At 39.2% G+C, this 23,358-nt stretch overlaps 1 protein-coding gene across 1 annotated transcript in view; it reads left to right on the forward strand.

Moving 5' to 3' along the window:
- Positions 1-13,927, forward strand: part of LOC110189554 (uncharacterized) — a 30,862-nt gene extending 16,935 nt beyond the window's left edge. The window contains exons 4-9 of the mRNA XM_086837594.1: positions 2,873-3,058; positions 3,118-3,435; positions 3,498-3,695; positions 3,749-4,210; positions 13,360-13,486; positions 13,589-13,927. Of these exons, the coding sequence (XP_086693720.1) occupies positions 2,873-3,058; positions 3,118-3,435; positions 3,498-3,695; positions 3,749-4,210; positions 13,360-13,486; positions 13,589-13,656 (1,359 nt within the window). The 3' untranslated portion in view covers positions 13,657-13,927. The remainder of the gene's footprint in view (positions 1-2,872; positions 3,059-3,117; positions 3,436-3,497; positions 3,696-3,748; positions 4,211-13,359; positions 13,487-13,588) is intronic.
- The last annotated feature ends 9,431 nt before the right edge of the window (positions 13,928-23,358 follow it).

Below are 23,358 nucleotides of genomic sequence, written 5' to 3' on the forward strand. Positions count from 1 at the left end.
AGCTGCCATTGGAATGATCGAAAAATTTTTACAAAAAAAAATTTTAACATTTTCAGTTTTCAATAGAATTGGCTCAAATTTGAGATATAGCCATTTTTCTATACTCTACAATTTTGCATAAAATTTTATGAAAATCCTGACTACTATATCATATAGCTCCCATAGGAACGATCGAGAAATTAATACAATTAAATTTATAACTTTTTCAGTTTTCAGCTGATTTTTATCAAATTTGAGGTATAGCCATTTAATATAAGTCTTAAATTTTGTGTCAAATTTCATGAAAATCAGACGACTGTATCATATAGGTGCCATACAAACGATCGTTTGATGTGGAGGAAAAATGCAAATCAGTGAATGTAAAATTGCAAATATAATATGTATAAGTGAATGAAATGAAAGCAGGTATTACTTCATTGTTTTTAACACAAATATATATAATTTATATTGTATGGATTCCTATTCATAGAAGTTCAATCTGCAAGGGTATATAAACTTCGGCGTGCCGAAGTTAGCTTCCTTTCTTGTTTTACATAAAATAAACGTATATTAAGGAATTTCTAATAGATCTGGACCAAAAACTCTTAATTTCATATCATTTCGGAGCTTTACATGTCCAGAGATAAGCAGATTTTGTCCCAGATGTTAAGCATTAAAGTTTGGTACTAACATATGAAAAATACGCTAGAAGAAAGTAGGTATCGAAATCGCTATATCTATATATTTAACTCGGTGATCAAAGAAATTTAAGAAAAGGCTTGAAAATGGTCACAATGGCAGCTGACGCCAGCTGTTTCTCGTAAACAAAATTTATAAAGTGAAATTAATATGAATTCGAACGGATTGGATATTGGAATACTATTTAAAAATGTATTCGCTGATATATAGCTAAAATCAAATAAAAGATTTTTTAAATTTTAAATGCCTTTTCTAAATTAAATCTCATAATAATGGCCTTGTCCGTGCTGGCTTCAAAAATATATATAATTCATTATTTCGCTTGCTAAATCTCAACTGTTTTATTTTATAATCCAGCAACGCTTTACATTTTTCGCTACCAACATTTATGTTCTGTTTGTACCCGCTCGAGCGAAAGCTAAGAAAAATGTTCTGCTTCATCTCTTAGCTACCTTTTTTAATGTGAAGTTTTGCCGCATGAAGAATATTTATCTTATGTTAGTACCAAGCTTAAAGCTACAATTAAGTTGCGCGCTGCGGTTATCACTAAACTGCTTGCATGTATTTTTTCGTTTTTTTTACCCTGAGTTGGTTCAGTGTACATCCTTGTGTTTCCAGAGTCGCAGCTTAATACACTTTCTCAAAACTCATTCTAGTTCAGCAAAAGAAAGACATGAAGTATAGACATAGTGTAGATGACGGCTTTTGGCAGATTTACAAGTTATAGACTAGTCTTTGAAGATTATAGATTAAAATAATGAACACCTGTTAGGTAGAAATTTACCTCTACAATCCCAAACCAAACTGTCGTTTTTTTGTTTGGCTTACAGTTTATTAATGTATCAATCATTTAAAGCATACATGGGCACGAAAAATAACGGAATTAGCCAGGCAACAAATTTTAAAAACAACCACCAGCATCCCAGCACGAATGACTTACAAGTTTTAATTTTTTGTCTCGTTTTTTTGTGGTCTTGAGCAATCACACAGCTTTACGAATGACTTGCTGATTTTCAAAAAATAAACATGTATTTTGTTTTTATGTAGCTTTGAGCTGAGGCCTCTGCCTCAGGCAGTGTGATATTACAAAACATAACGGAATGAGCCGCCCGAGCTCTGGGAGCCAAGGCATGCTCACGTATGATTGAAAATAAATACCATGACGATAGGAAATAAGTTTTTTGTGTTATATGATCTGTACACTTTTACACTTTTTTTCTGTATGTTGCTAAAAACGAAACAAATTTCAACTTGGAATACTCATGGATTGAAACGATTTTGCGACAATGACTTATTTGATTTTTGCAAAGCTGTTTCTCCTAAAGGCGCCACAGTGCGCCAATTGCAATTACAACACTAATAATTAATACAATATAATTTATATATAATATATACTTATGTTCAAAAACAACAAAGGAAGCTTAGTTCGGCACACCTAAGTTTTGTATGTCCTAGCATATTGCCATTAGATAATTATTAAATAAAACAATATAAACAAAATATATATATTTTTGTTAAAAAGTCGAAGAAGTAATGGTTACTCTTATTATATTTACCTATACGTTTTGTTTTTATAGCTTTAGAGTTATTGTTTTACATTCACAGTTTTTCCTCTCCATTTAACGATCGTTTAATGGCAGCTATAAGACACAGTCGTCCGAATTTTATAAAAATAAATCCTTAATTGTTAAATATATAAAAAGACACAACTCAAAATAGATGCAAATATTTCTAAAAGCATCAAAGTTATAATTTTTTGTTTGTATTAATTTCTTGGTTTTTTAAATGTAAGATATATGATATAATAATCAGACTTTTATAAATTTAAAACTGAAATTCTAGAATATTGCAAAAAGTTTTCCGATTGCTATACGATATAGTCGTCCGATCTGGCCCGTTCCGTCTTATATACGTGTGAAGTATATAGAATACTAACTACAGAGTTTTAATCAGATAGATTTAAAACCTTAAGGTCTAGTTTGCTTTGGCTATCAAAAAGCTGATCACTACAATTATAAAACCCTACAAGGGTATATAATAATAATTCCCGATCTCTCTTTACCCTATAAAATTTGATAAATCAAGCTTACCATTTCAATTTTTTAACTTTAAATCTTCGACAAATATGAAACTTGTAAATAAATTTGATATGATATAAAAAACAAGTAACAATTTTAACATGTTTTTACCTAAGGGTTACTATGATCGAATGAAATCCGAGGAGTTTACCCATCTCACGCCCTCAAGTCTACAGGGAAAAGAAGATATATTGTTTGGCAATCTACATGAGCTCTTTACTTTCCACAATCAAATTTTTCTTAAAGATCTCGAAAACTGTATTTCGACTACTGAGCTCGTCGCACTTTGTTTTGTTCAAAGGGTAAATATTTACATATACACACATGTTTACCTGTAAATATTAAAATAAAATTTTTTTAGCGTGACACATTCTATCGCTTATACTCATTCTATTGTCAAAACATCCCACGTTCTGAGCGGTTCCGTGAAACGCTTGTAGATACACACTTTTTTTTTCAAGAGTGTCAAAAAAGACTTGGTCATAAGCTACCGCTAGCTGCGTATTTACTAAAACCAGTTCAAAGGATTACAAAATACCAGTTGCTTTTGAAGGACTTGCTTCGCTTTAGCGATAGTGGGAACTGCACCAAGGAGCTTCAAAGGGCGCTTGACTGTATGTTAATCGTTTTAAAATGTGTCAACGACTCAATGCATCAAGTAGCGATAACAGGATTTCCGGTAGAAAGATACTTTAATTAAATAGTGTGGGATAAAACTATAAAACAATTGATACTTTTCAGGCTGATATAGCTGAGCACGGTGAACTTTTGATGCAGGACTCATTCCAAGTCTGGTCAGAATCTAAAAAGGATATTCGCCTCCGGATTAAACCACAACAACGACATATATTTCTGTATCAGAAATCTATTCTATTTTGTAAGCTAACATCAAAACCAGGTCCCAACAAAAGCACATACCAATTTAAACATCATTTTAAGGTAATATACACTAATTGCATAAAAATGTATACTTTAGACCTAATTTTCGACAGATGTCACTTATTGGGCTAACAGAGACTGTACCAAGTGATACAAAACGTTTCGAAATTTGGACTCAAGGGCGCCAGGAAGTACATATCCTACAAGCACCGACACAGGACGTAAAAAAACAATGGGTTGCAGAAATTAAACGTGTCTTACTCAACCAGCTGGAGGAGCTTAAAGGCGAGAAAATAAAGCAATACAGCTTAAATCACCAGGGTCTTAGGCAGACCATTTCTTCGGACACCACAAATACTATTCTAGACGCCCAAAACTGCGTTTTAAAATCTGAGACTTCTGCAGATACTACCAAAAGATATTCAAACTGCAGTAGCAATGGTGTCGAGCCTGTTACCTCTAGTCATAGCGTTCATGATCTCACAAATAAAGATCAGCAGGAAAATTGTGGCTGGAGCTCTGACTGCTCAAATAGCGAAGATGATTTTTCTTTTACCGAAGAAAATAAGAGCCCTGTAAGTATGATAAACTATAGTATACCCTAAATTGAAATTTATCCCAAACAAATAGGAATCAAGCATTCTTATACCATTTGCATGGTGTTATAATTTCAGTCAAAAGTTTGCAACACAGTGAAAAAGTCATTTCCTATCAAATAATGTATATATTTTCTTGATCAGCATCGCCAAGTCGATACAGCCATGTTCATCTGGCCGTTAGTTTCTACTTAGTTTTAAAGCTATCTGAATGAAACTTTTCAGATAGTCTTCTGTATAGTCTCACTAGTATATAGGTCTGAACGGAAAAGATCGAAAATTTTTTAGGGAAAAATTATATTTTTTCCAGTTCTCAACAGATTTTTTTTAGATATGTCTATTTTGTTTTGTTCTAGAATTTCGTTTAAAATTTAATGAAAATTGCACTACAATGTTTTATCTTAAAGCTGCCATAGAAATTATCGTTGAATGTGAATGAAAATGTCAAACTGTACTTCTAAATACTTAAAAAAAAAAAATAATGCAGTACTGCATTACTAAGAGCTTTCATTACAGATTTTAAAAATGGTATACAATACGAAGCGCTTTTTGCTGTTTTTCAACAATTGATTTTTAAAACTAAACTGCGCTAAAGCTCTTAAAGCGATCTTACTAGGCTTAAATTGACTAATCATTTCAGTGTCAGCTATAGGTAGGGCGGATACAGACTTTTTGAGGCAAGGCGGTCAAATTAAAAATATCGCCCCCGTCGCACAGTAGCGCCATTTCTCATTTTATCTTGCAAAAATCAAAATTACGGACCCAAATAAGATAATTTAATAATTTTAACGGCTTTTGACAGATAATTGTTGTAAGATAATTCTTTAATAAAAAAATTAAATTAATAATTTTATTTTTAATTTCGATTATATTTATTTTATTTTCATTTTTTAATAATTTTGACTTCTTTTCTAAAAATAAACCTATATTAAGGGAATTGCTAGTAGATCAAGCATTTCTGGACTATAATCACATGGTAAAGGTATGTTTTGTCATTCAATACAAACAACATTAGCAGTTTGAAGATATTAACGCTGCAAATAAGTTGGACGCTACGGTTATCACTGTTTCAGTTTGTTTTCCCTGATTTGGTTCAGTGTACATCCTTATGTTTCCAGAGTCGCAGCTCATCACACTCTATCAAACGTGATTTTAATTCAGAAGAGATGAGTATGTAATCTTCTCTCGTTGAGATCGGTTGTGTCGCGGACAATTCGTATTGATCTATTCCTTAACGTGTGTAAGAGAGATTAAGCGATAATTTTCGGACGCTGTATTGCACAGTGTCGGCAGCTGGACAATAACAAAAAGTAAAAAACAGTTTGATAAGACTGCATACCGGCCCATTTGGGCAAAGCATCTCCCCTCACCCTGCGCTCAGCCGCACAGAAGGGAGACAAAGCTTTGTGTTATCAGTTGTTTTGATTGGACCTACTTTTGCATCTGCAGAAAATGTGCATAATAGATTGCTTAAACCACCAATTTAGCAATTTAGTTTTATAGCTGCAATGGATGAAAACATTTTTTCTGACTCTCAGCTTAGCAATAAGCAGATTGATTATAAAGAAATGCTTCGAGTAGCGGGTAAAACTCAGTCGGAAACCAGAGCAGAGCTTCTAAGCTCTCAATACAACTATAACAACAACAATCACTTTCACTAGAGCCACTATAAGCTCCATAGTTACTACAGCAACTGCAACAACTAGCAGTGCTCGTCATGGTGCAAGTATTGTATCACCTATCACCTCAACTCCAATTTTAAGTGGAGCTGCGACCTATGCGTCTCCAACACTATGTGGAGCTGCTTCGAGATTAATAGATGCTTCAATTAAATAAACGAAAGAAACCGATCTCTCCGAACATGAGCCCCAAAAGGGAAAATATAGACAGACTAAACTCGTCAGTAACTAACAATGTGGTTAATACTAACCGTTTTGCCATACTAGATATGGAGTGCGATGAAGAGAGTGTTAACAATATTAAAGTGAACACAGGTGAACCAGATGATGTTCCTATCGCCTCTTCAATATAGACGAGCCCACAGCAGATTGACAACAGTCAACTGCATCCCACACCTAAACCACCGCAAATTGTAATCAGCATCACCAACCTCAACGATTTGTTTGAAATCACTAGCGAGGCGACGAGTTTGGATAACGTGGTTGTCAAAGTTAATCAAAGGGTAACATCCCGCATTTTCCCAAAGAATAGCAACGCTTACAGAGCCATAGTAAATCACTTCGATAATATTGGAATTCAATTTCATACTTATCAATTAAAAGAAGAGAAGCCTCACAAAATTGTAGTTAAGGGACTTCATCATAGCACCACACACGGACAAACTGTTGAAATCTTAAAAAACCTCGGTTTTGAAGCTGTGCAGGTTCATAACCTGAGATCAAAAGTAAATAAATACAAAATCTAAACATATTTTGCCGACATTTGCTTTGCCGACAAATAGTATCTGTTGAAAGGATAAGAGAAAGATCTGAAATGGCGCACTTTACTCGTTGCCAGGAATATGGCAACACAGCGAAATACTGCCGCCTGGGGGTGTTCGTCCCCAGGATCAACAACCTACTTGTTTACACTGTGGAGGCAGCCATATGGCCAGCTACAGGGGCTGCCAGTGGTACCAGGAATATCTAAAGAAATTAATGGGGTTCTCTAGGAAACAACAACCCCGTGCGATACCATCAACGCAAATTGGGGTTAGGTCAACAGGTACAACAGCAAAAGCAACAGCAACAACCCCCTCAAACCAGCATTCCGGGAATTTACACTGCTGGCTTGTCTTATGCATCTGTTGCAAGAATTAGCTATGCTCCTGCCGAGCGCCGATTACATGGCCTCCAGACTCAACTACAGTCTTACAACTCCAATGGAAATAGAACGCAGCAGCAGCTCCCAGTTGACGTTCAAACTCTAATTAAACAACAAAATCATCAATTCTTGGAATGACAGCAACAACAACAACTACAGCAGCAACTACTACGGTTTCTGCAACAGCAGCAATATGACCAGCATAAACTGACCGAGCAAAATAGTCAAAGACTAGACCGGCTTAAAGGTATGGTTTATGAATTAATAAAAACAATTAAGCAAAGGAATGGGGATTCCTCGAACCCCCACATCCCGAACAACGCCTCAAATACACAATGAGTACACATACGATATTAATTTGGAATGTCAATGGCATTGCAGGGAAAGCTAAAGAAATTGAGCTCTTTGCGCACAACAATAACGTTGATATTATCCTTCTGAGTGAAATACGGCTAAACAGGGGAACCACCATCAAAGTACACGGCCATGTCATTTACCCAGCTTTTAAACCATCTCACAAAAACATTTTCCACAATAAGTCATTGAGACATTAACTATTCAAATGTCTTCAATTAAGGTAGTCACCGGGCTCGGTGATATGGAGGTTAGTGCCATCTACTGTCCTCCTGGAAATAGACTACTCGAGGGAGATTTTACAGACATCTTCAGCAATTGCGGTCACAGATACCTGATTAGAGGCGATTGGAATGCGCGTCACTGGTTGTGGGGTGACACCTACAACTCGACAAGAGGGAGAGAATTAGTTGACGCCATATCTGTCTGTGGTAACAAAATACTCGCAACAGGATCGCCCACTAGGTATCCATATGTATCCAGTCACGCGCCGTCCTGCATAGACTTCGCTGTGCACCACGGTATACCGGACCATCGAAGCAGAATAAGCCACTGTTGGGATCTGGACTCGGACCACCTTTCTCTGGTAGCCACAATAATAACAGAAGTAGTAGTCAATTACTCCAGCCCTAGTCTTGTTACTAAATACACAAACTTGGCCGTCTTCAAACCGTATCTAGACACGGCATTCCACCTTAATGAATCTCCGAACACAGGGGAAGATATAGAAGCTGCTTTAGACAAACTCACCACCAAAGTTTACACGGCAGCTGCTGCGGCAACGCCTCCATGCCCTCCGACAGCCCAGAATAACTATGGCATCGTGCTCACAGGAGAAGCCAGAGAGCTTCTCAAAATCAAAAGGCGCCTTCGTAGACGACCAATTCCGTGGAACAGAGAAGCGAAACAACTCCGCGAAGTCCTGAAGGATCTTCGAAGTGATTTTTTCGAACAAAAGTTGGCAATCATGGATTACACCATGGATGCAAATTATTCGCTATAGAAGTGTACAAAATCACTTCAAAGACAGCCATTCAGACAAGTTCCAATCAGGTGCGCAGGCGGAGAACTGGCAAAAAATGAGGAGGAACAAGCTAACGCGTTCGCTCAGCACCTGGAGGATCGTTTCACTCCGCATGAGTTTGCTTCACTCCAGCATGTAAGCGAGACTCGGAACACTCTGCTAAAACACAACAGGAGATTTCCATGTCTATCCTATGTCGCTAACGGATTGCAAGGCTGTCTTGTCACTCTGGCAGATTGGTGTAGGAGATGGAATCTGAAGATAAACCCACTAAAAACCGTCAACCCATGCTACCAATGCCAATGCTAAGATCGACCACGCCCCCTATTCAGCTGGAAGGAGTTACCTTAGAGCAGCCGAATGTAGCCAAGTACCTGGGTATCACACTCGACAAACGCCTTACTTTTGGTCCACACCTCATAGCCACGAAGAAAAAGTGTGGCCAATGAGCAAAAGGAGCACCAAGTCACTTAGTTCTAAGAGGGCTGTGTATGTCCATTGCATAGCCCCAATGTGGTTATACGGCATACAAATATAAGGGATTGCGGCTAAATCTAACCATAAACGCATCCAAACTCTGCAAAACCGGGCACTTGGGCAAATAAGAGGCTGAGCAAGACCTGCCCGTCCACTAACACCATGACACGTCAGTGAAGTAGTCCTTAACTGTTGTATTCCTTGTACGATGATACAGAGTTTGGCCTTCATTATAAAATTCATTCATGTGTTGTCAATGTATATTTTGTTGTACTGCTTCTACACTTATTATTAAATAAAATTAAAACAAGAAAGGAAGCTAACTTCGGCACGCCGAAGTTTATATACCCTTGCTGATAGAACTTCTATGACTTGGAATCCCAACAATATAAATTATATTTATTTGTATTAAAAAACAATGAAGTAATACCTGCTTTCATTTCATTCACCTTTACATATTATATTTGCAGTTTTACAGTCACAGATTTGCATTTTTCCTCTACGTCAAACGATCGCTTGTATGGCACCTATATGATATAGTCGTCCGATTTTCATAAAATTTTACACAAAATTGTAGAATAATATAAAATGGTTATACCTAAAATTTGATGAAAATCAGCTGAAAACTGAAAAAGTTATAAATTTAATTGTATTAATTTCTCGATCGTTCCTATGGGAGCTATATGATATAGTAGTAGTAGTAATTTAGTGCAAAATTTTAGAGTATAGTAAATTGGCTATGTCTCAAATTTGATCCATTTCTATTGAAAACTGAAATTGTTATAATTTTTGTTTTTTAAATTATCGGATCATTCCTATGGCAGCTATATGATATAGTCGTCCGATCCGGCCCGTTCCGACATATATACGAGTGAGAGTATATAGAAGGCTAACTGCAAAGTTTCATTCAAATAGCTTCAAAACTGAGAGACTAGTTTGCGTAGAAACGGACAGACGGACAGACGGACATGGCTAGATCGACTCGGCTGTTGATCCTGATCAAGAATAAATATACTTTATATGGTCGGAGGTGCCTCCTTCACTGCGTTGCAAACTTCTGACTGAAATTATAATACCCTGCAAGGGTATAAAAAAAAAGTTCAGGAAATATAGACAGTGTAAATGACGGCTTTTGGCAGCTTCAGAATTTATAGACTTCTTTAGCCAGAAATTTACCTGTACAAACCCAAACCAAACCGTCGTTTTTTAGCTCGACTTACAGTTTATGATTGTATTATTCATTTAAAGTAAAAACCATGACGAAAAATACAATTTTTTTTGTATGTTGCAAAAACCGACAAAAATTATTTTAATTATAGATTTGGAATTCTTGTGAAATTTTTTGTCGGAAAGGTATGGTTAGAAACGATTTTTGCGGCTATTACTTTTTTGATATTTCAACGGTAATGCGCTACTGTGCTCTAAATGCGCTACTGTGCTCCGTGAGTCTTTTATTTTGTATGCTACATGATAGAAGTTCTGCAAATACCACGCACTTAGTATATACATATGTACATATGTATATAATATTAGATATATATTTTTACTGATCCCAATTTTAGTCACAATTTTGTAACATAAGAACGAAACTATTTGAAGCCTATTAGGTGTATATGTATATTTAAGATTAGCATCAACCGCCGAATTTATTTACCAATATACATACATACGTCAGTCTGCAGTCATGAAAATATAAAAATATTTTGGTTAACGTACATAAATTTGTTATTGTAATTTTATACGCTTGCAGGGTTTTATAATTTTAGTTTGAAGTTTGCAACGTAGTGATTATCATTAGTAATTAATCAACGATTCATCAACAGTCAAGGCGGTGTTTTTGACGATTCATCGATTAATGACCATACAAATTACTGATGAATTTAACATGGGCATGTCCTAGGCTGTAATCAACAACAATTCATCAACAATTAATCAATGAATCATCAACAAATTCATCAACATTCATCAACAATTCATCGATGAATCATCAACAATTCATCAAAAGTTCATCAACAATTAATAAATAATTCATAAACATTCATCAACAATTCATTAACAACAAATAATCAACATATTCGTCTGTTGGTACTGTTGACAACTGCCGTCGTAACTGTATCGTGGGCAGAGCGTTGACTCGGTAGAAGTCGCAGTCGGCAGAGCGCCGGCTCGGTAGAAGTCGCAGTCGGCGCGTTGATGTCTGTTAATGACTGTCAACTGTCAGCAACGCGCCGACTGCGACTTCTATAGAGTCAACGTTCGATGAATTGTTGATAAAACATCGATGAATTGTTTATGAATCATCGATGAATTGATGATGAATTGTTGATGAATTTGTTGAAGCATTGTTGATGAATCATCGATTAATTATTGATGACAGCCTAGGAAATGCCCATGTTAAATTCAAAACAGTTTGTATGGTAACCCTTTGACTTTTGATGAAACGTTGATGAATTACTGATGACAGGTACTGCAGGGATGTGGTACTGCAGGGTATAATATGTATGTATATGTATGTACATGTATATGTAACTGTTAATTCCCGGCAGTACCGCGTGTCATCAATAGGCCTCTGTCATCAACATGTCATCAACGCGCCGACTGCGACTTCTACCGAATCGACCCTCTGCCGACTGCGACTTCTACAACGACGCTCTGCATCGATGTTTCATCGATGTGTCATTAACAAAACATCGATGAATTGATGATGAATTGTAGATGATTTTTTTAACGAATCATCGATTTATTGTTGATGAATTTTTATTGATGACAGCGTAAGACGTGCCCATGTTAAATAAATCAGCAGTTTATATGGGCTGTCATCGATGAAAAATCAACAGCACCCCCTTGACTGTTGATGAAACGTTGATTTTTTATTGATGACAGGTACTGCAGGGTTTATATAGAAATGACATATGTATGCTTAAACCAAAAGTTGCCAATTTTGCTAAAATAAATATATAATTTTTTCGTGAATAAAAATCGAAGAACTCCTCCGTCATATGTTTGAGTTCTGATAAACACCTATTCGAAGTCACGTTATACATATATTTTAATATTATTATTATATAAATATTTTGAAAGATCAAAATATTACAAGACTTGTCTGGCGCTAACTTCAAGTTGGTATAACTTTGGATAAGAGCTGATTTTTTAAATAGTTAGAAATAGTTAGACACTTAAAACAATCTTAGAAAACAAAAGCTTACGACATAAACTAAGTGAATATCCTTTGTTTAAAAAAAGTGCATGCACAAAAACTAAGAGACCATAATTGTTAGTAAGTTCCCTGCAGTACCTGTCATCAGTAATTTATCAACATCATCAATTCATCTATGATTCATCAACAGTTCATCGATGTTTCATCAACAAATTTCTCAACGGCCGGGCCATGGTACTACCATCTAGAGTACCGCAGTAACTGTATCTTGAGCAGAGCGTCGTAGTAGAAGTCGCAGTCGGAAGAGCGTCGACTCGGTAGAAGTCGCAGTCCGCAGACCGTCGCCTCGGAAGAAGTCGCAGTCAACGCGTTGATGACAGTCGATTGATGACATGCGGTACTGCAGGGTTCAAACAAAAAACATGTTACTACGATAAGATAAATGCGCTTGAAGAATGTTGGCAACGAAATGGCTATATATGTACATGTATTACTCTCGGCAACCGGTGTGTCAAAGAAAATTGAAGAAAGGGTGCGAAAATGGTCACACTAACAGCTGAAGCCAGCGTTTTTTTAAAACAAACTTTATAAAGTGAAATGAAAATGAATTCGAATGGATTGCATATTGAAATACTATTTAAAAATGTAAAAACCCACAGCACCACACATAATTTTTGCGCTTTAAATGCCTTTTGTGAATTCAATTTCAAATTATGGGCCTTGCCATTACGGATAGAAAATCGTTACATCTTGGCTTTAAAAATGTATACGATTCATTATTTCGCTCGCTAAATCACAGTTGCTTAGTTTTTTCATACAGGAACGCTTTACATTTTTCGCTCGGAACATTTATCTTATGTTAGTACCCGCCCGGACATAACCTAAGAAAACTTTTCTATTCGCTACCTTTTTTCTTATATAAAGTTTGATCGCATGAAGAATATCTATCTAATGTTAGCACCTGGTTTAAGACAGGACGTACATATGTCAACTGATAAATAAGAGGTGATTTTATACTGTCAAAAATTAATTTATAATATATTATGGGAAACGCCTTTCTCTTCTTGTCCCATAGAGCCTATGGTTTTTTCAAAATACACAACAAGTTCCAAGGCTCAGTTGGCATATTAATATTAAATTAATATTATTCATTTCTGGCAGTTTGATCAATGTATTATTATTTATTTTTTAGTTTTTTTTTTTTAACATGAAACTTAATTCGTAAATTATAAATATATCACGTATACATGTATGTGTAATTAACAATATCATTTTTTATTCTTTTGTAAACAGGGCAGTAAATTTATAGCCCTTGCAGATTATACAGCTATGGGAAACTCGGAAGTCTCGTTGCATGAAGGTGATACTATTGAACTACTGAAAGTGGGCTGTGCTGGATGGTGGTATGTTCGAGTCCTAGGTAAATGAATGGCATTCAACCAAGTTATATATAATTGTTTTTATTTCATTTTATATTTTTGACGAATTTATTAATATATGTAATATTTTTAATGTTTTACAGATACATGTGCTGAAGGTTGGGCTCCAGGAGCATATACACAATCAATCAACCGAAAATCGTCACAGTAATTGAATCTTAATTAGAAAAGAATACATTAAAAAGAATGAAATATGTTACGTCATTTTAGTCACCAGATAAAATTGTAAAAATTAATATTTATTTATTATTTAATTCAATATATTTAAAAAAAATTTTCTGCAAAAATGTATATAATTGTAATTTTTCGAATTAAAATATAATGCTTTATTTTTAATCTAAATATATGATATAGAAAGCTAACTTCGAAAATCAAAGGCTTATATACCATGAAAGCTATAAATATAAAACTCTGAAACTGTTTTTCGAGTTGAAATTGAAATCAGACGACTACCAGGCAGAGCGGCGGGTGAAAGTTTCTTTGAGTTAATACGAGAAGAAACACTTTTTAAAGTACAGTCAGAATAAATAACTCCTCACCTATTTTTGTTTTGCTAATTATTTTCTGTTTGGAATTATCCATGTGGCAACGTTCTTAATTGCTGTATAACGTCGACGTAGTGAAGTATTCCTAGTTTCCCATATCGACGCTGGTTAAGACTCCTCCCAGAGCCTTTCCCTGAGTTCGACTCGACATTAAGGGTTATCTTGCTTGACGCTGTTGTGTCTTGGGAAGCGCTCAGAGATGTGAAGCTCGATTCCAGAAACATGGTCGACGAAGGTGCTACTGGTTGAGTTTTTTAATTCTAAGAACATAATTCACATTTAAGGCTATGCTGAATGGCTAACATAATCTACTAACTTATATATATACTAGCCGACCCGGTTAACGTTTTTTTTTGTTTTGCAATATAAATTAGGTATCGATGCGAAGGCTTCCTGTGAGTTATCTTTTTCCGAAAAACTGACTTTCAAGTGGCTATTCGCTTCATTTTGCCACCCTTTGAACTATCGGACTTGGTGATGCAGACTTTGAGCCACTATCTGCTAGGGCGGCGCTGTCACTTAGTCGTCACTGTATCCAGATTCGTAAAGGCGTATCTGGACCAGTCTTCTTTTGTCGAAGTTCCACAATAAAGATTGCATCGGTCCGTCGATGTTAAATCGTCCGTCGCAAGCTACTGAACTGAACCAAAGCACATTAAGCTGGCTTTTAGCTGGGTCAGGAAAAATTCTAAATTGCCAAGTATGCGAAGGATGCTATAATCAACGAGGAATATAAAATACTGTGAAAAGATTACAAGGAGAATATACGCAAAGCACAAAGAAGCTGTTGGAGAAACTTCTGCCCCAACATAGAGAAGGCCCCAGAAACGGCTATACTGCGGAAGTTTCTTTCAAAGCAACCCACCATACTGAGTTAGCTCAAGCGTGATCACGGACAGTGGACTGAGGGCTATAGAAGAATCTACTGGGCTATAGCCTCCTTCGCTGGATAAAAGCCATGCTGCAGGCTTCCAAAGAAGCCTCACCTCATTATTACCCAAGACTCAAGACTTTTACTCAAGATAAAATTTAGTGGTCGACGACCAAATCGAAAGGTCAGCCTATGCTGATGATATGAGCATAATTAGTCTGTCCATCGACCCTTAGCTCGATTATGGAATCAAAACTAGTGGAGATATGTGAGTGGACGGACAATGTAGGACTTCATATCAACGCAGACAAGACGGACCTCAATATCTTCACTAAGAGATACAAGGTACCGCCATGGATCCCCCCAAAAATCAATACAACCAGGCTGACCCCGAAAACACATATCAAATACCGCGGCTGTATACTAGACAGCAAGCTGGCATGAAATCCAATGTAGTAGAGAGGGTGAAAAAGACCACCATTGCGCTATTAGCATCTAAGAAGATGCTTAACAGTACATGGAGTCTGTCGCACGCTCCGATGCACTGGATCTATATATCGGTGGTGCGTCCGACACTGCTGTACAGAGTCTTAGTGTGGTGGCAAGCCATGGAAAAAAAGACATACATAAAAGCTTATGGAGAGATTCTAGCGGCAGGCACTTCTCTGCATATCAGGGGCGCTGAGGTCAACCCCCACAAAAGCACTAGACGAATAATCGGAATCGATCCCCTCTATATCCACTCGGCACTAACTGCAGAAAAGGATGTACAACGCCTACAGGAATTTGGGCAAAGTTCAATTGATCGAAACATGAGCAGCCTATCTGACTACATGACACCTATAACTTTCCCGGATGTTAAAACAACAAAATTTATGGGACCTGAAGACTGGAAAACGGCTCAAGACCATGTTCAACACCTCAACATATACACAGACGGCTGTCGTATAAGCTATCAAGCCAATTCAGCAAATTCCAGGCGGAAATCTTCGCCATCAGGGAGACGGCAGAGCTTACGCAGAGTAAACCTGTCAAGGGGCTTGCTGAATGTACAGAAATGTGGACACCGTATACTTATTCCTTTGGAATACATCCAGGACATACTTACCCACTCTGTCCCGCTGTCGAGGAGTCCCATGTTTTCGACAAAATCCGAACTGATTGGGTTACGGATTGACACTCGAAATTTTGGAGAGATTAAAAGACTATCCTTCAAGCTTCTCTCAAATATCTAGCTAAATGATGGAAGTGGACTGATCGGACGATAACTTTTCACATTCACGTAGGCTTCCCCGCTTTTATGTAGCACTAAATGTTTGCATTTTTTAATTAAGAGGGTAGAGCAGTGTCCTAGCTTTTATCCCTCTCTCTCAGTTCAAAGAGCTTCCTAAACACGTGCCAAATTATGTTTAAGTTTTATGTAATCAATTATATTTTACCTACATCACAATAAACATCAGACGCACCACAAAAAGTTTCCCGTATTTTAATTGTAGTAGGGACAAAGTAGTAGTGGAGAACGAGGTGTCCCTCTACACCAATGGCTCAAAAATGAGCTGCGGCGTAGGGGCTGGGATCTTCGCTGAAAATTGGAGAATTGAAAAGACTTTCAATCTCTCTAACTCAGCGACGGTCTTTCAGGCTGAGTTACTAGCCGTAAGGGAAGCAGTCGAACTTTCCTTAAGGCAGGACCTCAGGACCTAACATGGGTACCGGGACACAACGAGATCCCAGGAAATGAGAAGGCAGACGAACTTACCCGTGCAGGCTCGGCAGGACCAAGTTCTGACTTCGAATTACCGATCTCCCTAAACGCGATCCAGACAAGGATCCATGACCTCTTTAAGCAGATAGCTAAGAAAAAATGGCAAAGCAAGAGCGATCACAGAAGGTCAAGGGAATGATGGCCGAGGTACGACAAGAAACGAACCAGTGAACTGCTATCCAACAGCAAGCGGGATATTAGCAGGTTTACGGCACTAGAAGCTGTAAGCAACCTACAGAGCAAGAGACACCGGAACATCTGCTCTGCTTCTGCCCAGCGCTAAACCACATCAGATTTCACCACTTTGGTGCCTACCAGATGGAGTCACTGGGAAGTATAGGAAAGCTAAAAGTTTCAGCAATCCTAGGTTTCCTTACTGACTCTCGGTGGTACTGATAGTGAACAACAACGACAAACAGAGGGAGTGGAACAAAAGGAGCAAAAAGGAGGCCCCAGCAATGGGCCTCACCACTGTAACATACCTACTTAAATTGTTCGGCTGTTTCAGCAATTAGAGCCACCCCTCTCCATTTCATGGTTCTTCGAGCAGGATAACTCCATCTCTCACAGATGGTGGCTTTAAGGCCGCACAAGAGAGATATATAGTCATACAGTGAGATTTTGCCAATTGCTTCAACTTCTCCAATTCATTTCCGAAATTATTCGAGTTCCAAAATTGTCTTAATAAACAAGCCGCAGAAAAACAATTCTGAAGTTTCAAATTAGTTTCCAATTCCTTTTGTTTAGTGTGTTCCTCTTGCATTTATTTAAATAAATAAAGGGTGGTGAGGGGTTTCCGTGGTTTGTCAACACGTTGTCTTGTCTTCTCCTGTCTGTTTCTGCTCTTAATTCAGCTACGATTATTATCTAATTCCGTCTGGAATTACTGGCAGTTTCCGCTCAAAATCTGGTTCTGAATTCCCTTCTGATTCAGGGGGGAATTCGTGTCGAAATTCACAATCCCGTCGGATTCCCGGATGATTCCTCGGGTAGTCCAAATTTAGGTTTTCTAATTTCAGCATGGGTTGCATCCAAATTCCGGTATGATTCAGGATGGAGGCATCGCCAATCCATCCTTATTCAGACATGAATCCGAGAGGAATGGTACTAAAGGGCTGTGTTCTTACATTTATTTACATGTACATGTGTATGCATACACATATTTACAATACCGCCCTGCAATACCACATGTCATCAATAGGCCACTGTCATCAACAGTCATCAGTCACGCCAACTGCGTCTTCTACCGAAACGTTGCTCTGTCGACTGTGACTTCTGCCGAGTCGTTCACCACAATACAGTTACGACGGTAGTCTTGGCCGCAGTCGTCGGAAGTACCATGGCGCGGCCGTTGATGAATTGTTGATGAACTGTTGATGAATTGTTTATGAATTTGCTGATGATTAATCTATGAATTATTGATTAATGTTGAAGAATTTGTTGATGATTCATTGATTTGATTGATTAAATTCATCAACAATTTGTATGACCATTAATAGATGAATAATCAACAACACCTTCACTGTTAATGAATCGTTGATTAATTATTGTTGAATGGTACTGCAGGGCGTCCACTCCACATACAAATACATGTGTACATTCCTTACAAAATATATTTACAAAATGTAGGTAAATACCCTTCAGTACCTAAATTTCGATCGATTTTTTCGCAACTCTAATGACAGCTGAAGTATTCACTAGTGTTTTGACTTGTAATTTATTAAATGTTGTTAAAACGTAAGTGGCTTATTTTTGTTCAATTAAAAAATTCATTTGCAGAATTGCTTTTGATCGGTGAGAACTGGAAGGTCCTTATATTTCTAGAATTTATTTTCTGTTTAATTGGTAAAAAATATTGTTCGAGGGGAGCTCGGCTGTTATTCACTTTGGGCGGTTGCCGCGATCTTTGAACAAGGGCTGCCGAGGAGAGCTCGGTCGTTGTTCACATACGGACGGATGCTACGTTCTTCAAGCAAGGGGTGCTGAGGGGAGCTCGGCCGTAGTTCATACACGGATGGATACAGCGATCTTCGAGCAATGGGTGCCGTGGGGAGCTCGGCCGTTGTTCACACACGGATCAATACTGCGATCATCGAGCAAGGGGTGCCGATATGGTGTGTTTGCGGGCTATGACGGGCATCCGGCCAGAAGTTATGTCAGCATTTTAGCCGGAGCGAGCTCGGACGATCGGTCATTTCTGTCGCCCGGTAAACTTAGTTAACTACTCCCCCGTCAGAATTAAGACCGCCCTCGGCCGACCCTATTTTGGCAATCACTTCCCTTAGTTGGGCCGCGGATCTCCTGGACTGGGTGACTCGCCGATTAGTGAGGCTGACTCAAATCAACGCGCAGCAGATTGCTCCTGCGATTAGCACTATATAGTGTGATCGATAGCCGAATTTCTTAATGTGTTCCACGTTACGCTCACTCAAGCGGGGAAGGTACGGAAAGCTAAGTATGTTGTGTTCCAGGATGATGTTCAGGGAAGGCGAGCTAGCCACACTTGTTACCCTCTTCTGGGCTACGTCATACTTAACTTATCGGATTTCGTTGACCGTGGTACAGTAGTTAAAAGTGATAAGGTAAGAGCCTCGTATGTGGACGTGAGTGCCATTGTCCACACTCACACGTGCCGGGCTATCAATTACAATGAAAATCCCATCGTCAACGTAGGTAACGGGATGCAGGTTGCTTTGCTGGATTTCACAATGCGCAGTGCCTCCATCGTGGAGCTCCTTGGCGCACGGTTTTCTTACCGCCAGCTGGCAAAAGGTAACCTCTGGTGCTGTGGAGCAATTTTCACCGCATGGATCTCCCCGTTACATTCTGCCATTACGTTGTCTTCCAGCCTGAGTATGGTGTCGTGTTGCGATATGGGAAAAATATGCAAAATATATGAAACTCGTTGAATTTAATTTTGTCAAAGTCCTCTGGCGTTCCCGCCACTACTCTTAACGCTGCTTCCAAGAAGTCTATACTCATCTACGCTCAAAAGCTTTTGCATGTGTGACTGGGGAAACATATTAATCATGCCACCAGTTTCCTCGACCATGCGCCTATACTTTGAGAGATTCGCTGAGTGTCTCAAGGATGCGAATTCTTCCCATACTAAAATCCGTCCATTAATGACGGGAATGTATTTGGCTTACGAGTAGTCTGTGACATGCGCCGATGTCAGGGCAAAAAGGAATAGCAGAGGTATGGGTTTGAACCTCTAATTTTTAATTTGCTGAAGTATTTTATAAATCTAATGGGGTAGCCCACCACCAAAGAATGAAAAATTAAGCATAATAAATATTAGTAATGATAAAAAACTTATGCCAAGTGACTAGAGATAAAAAATGGAAAAAATGGTAACAAATTAGTGTTTCGCCTACCTAAGGTTGTCCTTATAGACCAACCTCCCCTTAATGAGGACGTGGCCAGTATGATCAACTCTACAGTGTCGCTAATGCCTTTGTCAATTTTAAGGCTTCTGGCCAGCTCCACCAGAGCGCTGTGGAATCGCTCCACTTGTCCGTTCGAGACGCTGTGGAGTGGCGGTGCATTTGAAATGCTAACACCGAAGTGATTTTCTAGCATGGTCCGAATGGTGTGCGAGTTCAATGAGGGTTCATTGTCGCAGTAATTGGCTCTGGCTTTCGGGAAAACGTTGAGGAGTTGTAATAAAGCCGGTTTGAGATCCTCTATGGTTCTAGAGGGAATTGGTTGGACCATTGCAAATTTAGAAAAGTTGTCACTGCATGTGAGGAAGTATATCCTATCAGTGGAGAAAATGTCTTTGTGTAGCATTTCTCCCACATAAGACGGGACTGGCGTTTCGCCGAGTTCGCGGTTTTAAGGATTCCTGTCATATTTTGCTTTAGCGCAGGTTTTACAGTTAGTGAAAGTATCATTCGCTAACTTGGCCATTTTTGGGAAAAAGTATTCCGAAACTACTCTCGGTCGTTTAGTGTCCTAGATATCATGGTAATAGGTCTTCCCTCTTGGGACAGTACCGCCCCAATGCCAAATGCCGAGGCATCCGTCGTTAGATCGAATGCCTTCTTGTAATCAGGATAGCCGAGTATGACATCCTCTGAAGCCAGTATGTTACGCAACTTTTGGAAAGCAAGTCGTTGCTGTTCGCTTAATTGCACCTGGACATTTTTGGATCTGTGCCTACTGACACTTCCATCCTCCCCCTTAAGAATATCAGAGATGGGCCTAGCTATTGATGCAAAATCTTTGATGAAGCATCGGTAATAACTGGCCTGGTCATGGAACGATCTCACCTCGAATAAATTTTTGGGTTCGAGGAATTCCTGAATGGTCTTGATTTTTTCTGGGTCAGTTGTGGCACCATTGTTGGTGACAATAAAGCCCAATAAGCTAACGCTTTAAAAAAAATCGCGATTTTTGCGTTGACACCCTCATGTTGGCGTCGTGCAGGCTCTTTAGAACCCAATCTACGTGCCGTATATGGGCGTTTTCGTCTTCTGAAAAAACGATGATATCATCAACATAGACATCAAAATTTGCAAACCTGCTCTCGCAGTATGTCGTAGATGGTTCTTTGGAAGATGCTGCAGAATTCTTCAAACCAAACGGTAGTTGGCGAAACTCGAATTTTGCTCCGTTAGCGGAAAATGAAGTTTTTTCAGAGTCACGCTCTGCCAGAGTGATCTGGTGGTAGCCCGACTTCAAATCGAGTGTTGGGAAGTAATTGGCTTTGCCTAAAATCCATAGTATAATAAAGATTTTTGGCATGGGATACCGATCAGGTATCGTCCTCTCGTTAAATTTGCGAAAGTCTAATGCCGCATTTTGCGGTTGCCCGCTTCGTGCCCTTTTTGTCTACTGCCCATATTGGGTTATTGTAGGGGGACTTTGACCTTTGTATTATGCCATTTTTTAGCAACTCTTGGATTTCGCCAATGACACAATCCGCTGCCCCCATTGGGTACGGGTAAAGCTTGGTATAAATGGGCTCCTCACTAACCGTCCTGATGGTAGCTACCACCGACGTGTTGCAAGGGAGGGCCTCGTTGGGGTTTGCAAAGCGTGCTTTGTTGGTAAAATTGACGTCGGGGCACGATTGGAATTCTAACTTTTCTACTCCGAAGCCCCATTTGAGGTGGCCGGAAGCTAGACAAGGTGATACCCCTGCCTGTTTTGAAAGCACTTCTTAGTGATGGTGGTGATACCATGGATAGAATGGCGATTCTACCGGGCGGACGCCTTTCAATCCCCCCTTTGGACGGATGAAATTTTTTGCCGCGCCCATGTCTACCAAAAGCTTCATATCTACCCCCGCTACTCTTCGTTTGATGACGGGTAGCAGGGTCTGATTCATATTCATGACTGGCGTCGTCATTGATATTCTGGGCGGCCCTTAAATATACGGCGGTGTATTTTTTTTAAATTTCTGCCTCTTATGCGGGCCGGATCGATCGGATCCGGCCGGTTTCCTGTTTTAGTAGGCCGGCGCTTGAGATAGCTTGAGCATCCTAGACATTGTAGGGTCAACCCTCATGGGCTCTGGCGTGTTCTCACGACGCCTATCGTTGTGCGAAGCCGAGTGCACCTGAGCCTTTCGTTGTCTAGTGAACTGTGGGTTTTTGCCCGCACTTACTTGGGGGTGCCCTTGATAGGAAGTTTGTTGGCGATCTTGCGCCTTTGGAATTTGCTTCCTATTCCTATCCTCCTGGCTCTTTGCAAACGATGTTGCGAAAGTGTATCTTTCGTGGTTTGATTCCACCTCTTGAGCCAATGCCAACGCAGTTGGCATGTCTATCGACTTTGCCGAGAAAAAGATATCGGAGAGGCTGCGCTTGAGGCCCGAAATAAAAATGCGGAGCGCATCATCCCGGAATTTTTAGCACAAAATTCTTGCCGCCGATGCTTCGTACGACATAGTTGCCTTAGTCGTGAGCAAGGTGAGTTTTTTCTCAACCTCGTCTTAGTATTGTAGGAGCGTGAGGCTTCCCTGTCTGGGGTGCCCATCTGCTGCTCGATGATGTGAATATGTCGCTTGTCACTTTATGTGAAATCGACGCGGTCTACGATCGCATCGAAATTTAATATTGTGCCAAATGAGGATAGCACCGCATCGGCAGGGCGTCTAATCTTACTCCTAATTATGACCACCGAATGGTAATGGCGTGAGCTATGAAAATATTTCCTAAATATGTGATATGCGGCAACTGCCGCTTGCCAAGAGACAGCTTCTTGTGCCCCCGTAAATTCGGACAGGCATTTAAAGGCATCTAGAGGCTCGTTGCATTGAACATTGCCTTAGCTGTCAATGGGCTCATAAACTTTGATTTTTAGAGCTTCCGCCTGTGTAGATGCGACTTGCACCGCCGCCACTTGAGCGGCCAACTGCTGTATGGCTTGGCGCATTTCCTCTTCTTTGCCGACCCTGTCCACTAGGGCATGGATAACTGCGGCCTGAATTACAGCTTTAAGCTGATCTGGATCCATAATTACTACTAGCGGGTGCCCGTATTGGGGTGGAAGTACGCGGGGGGGATTCACTATCAGACTCTGAGTCACTATCGTATCGTTTGCTTTTTCTATACTGTTGGAATGGAGAGCTCATATATGGCCAAGTTAAATCCCACTTGTAAAAAAAATGCTTGCTCAAGCTCAAAACGTATGTGAGCTCGTCGAACCGATCTGCTCAATTGT

This window comes from Drosophila serrata, unplaced genomic scaffold (genome assembly GCF_035046125.1).
Source record: "Drosophila serrata isolate PLE 108 unplaced genomic scaffold, ASM3504612v1 contig_329, whole genome shotgun sequence".
NCBI lineage: Eukaryota > Metazoa > Arthropoda > Insecta > Diptera > Drosophilidae > Drosophila > Drosophila serrata.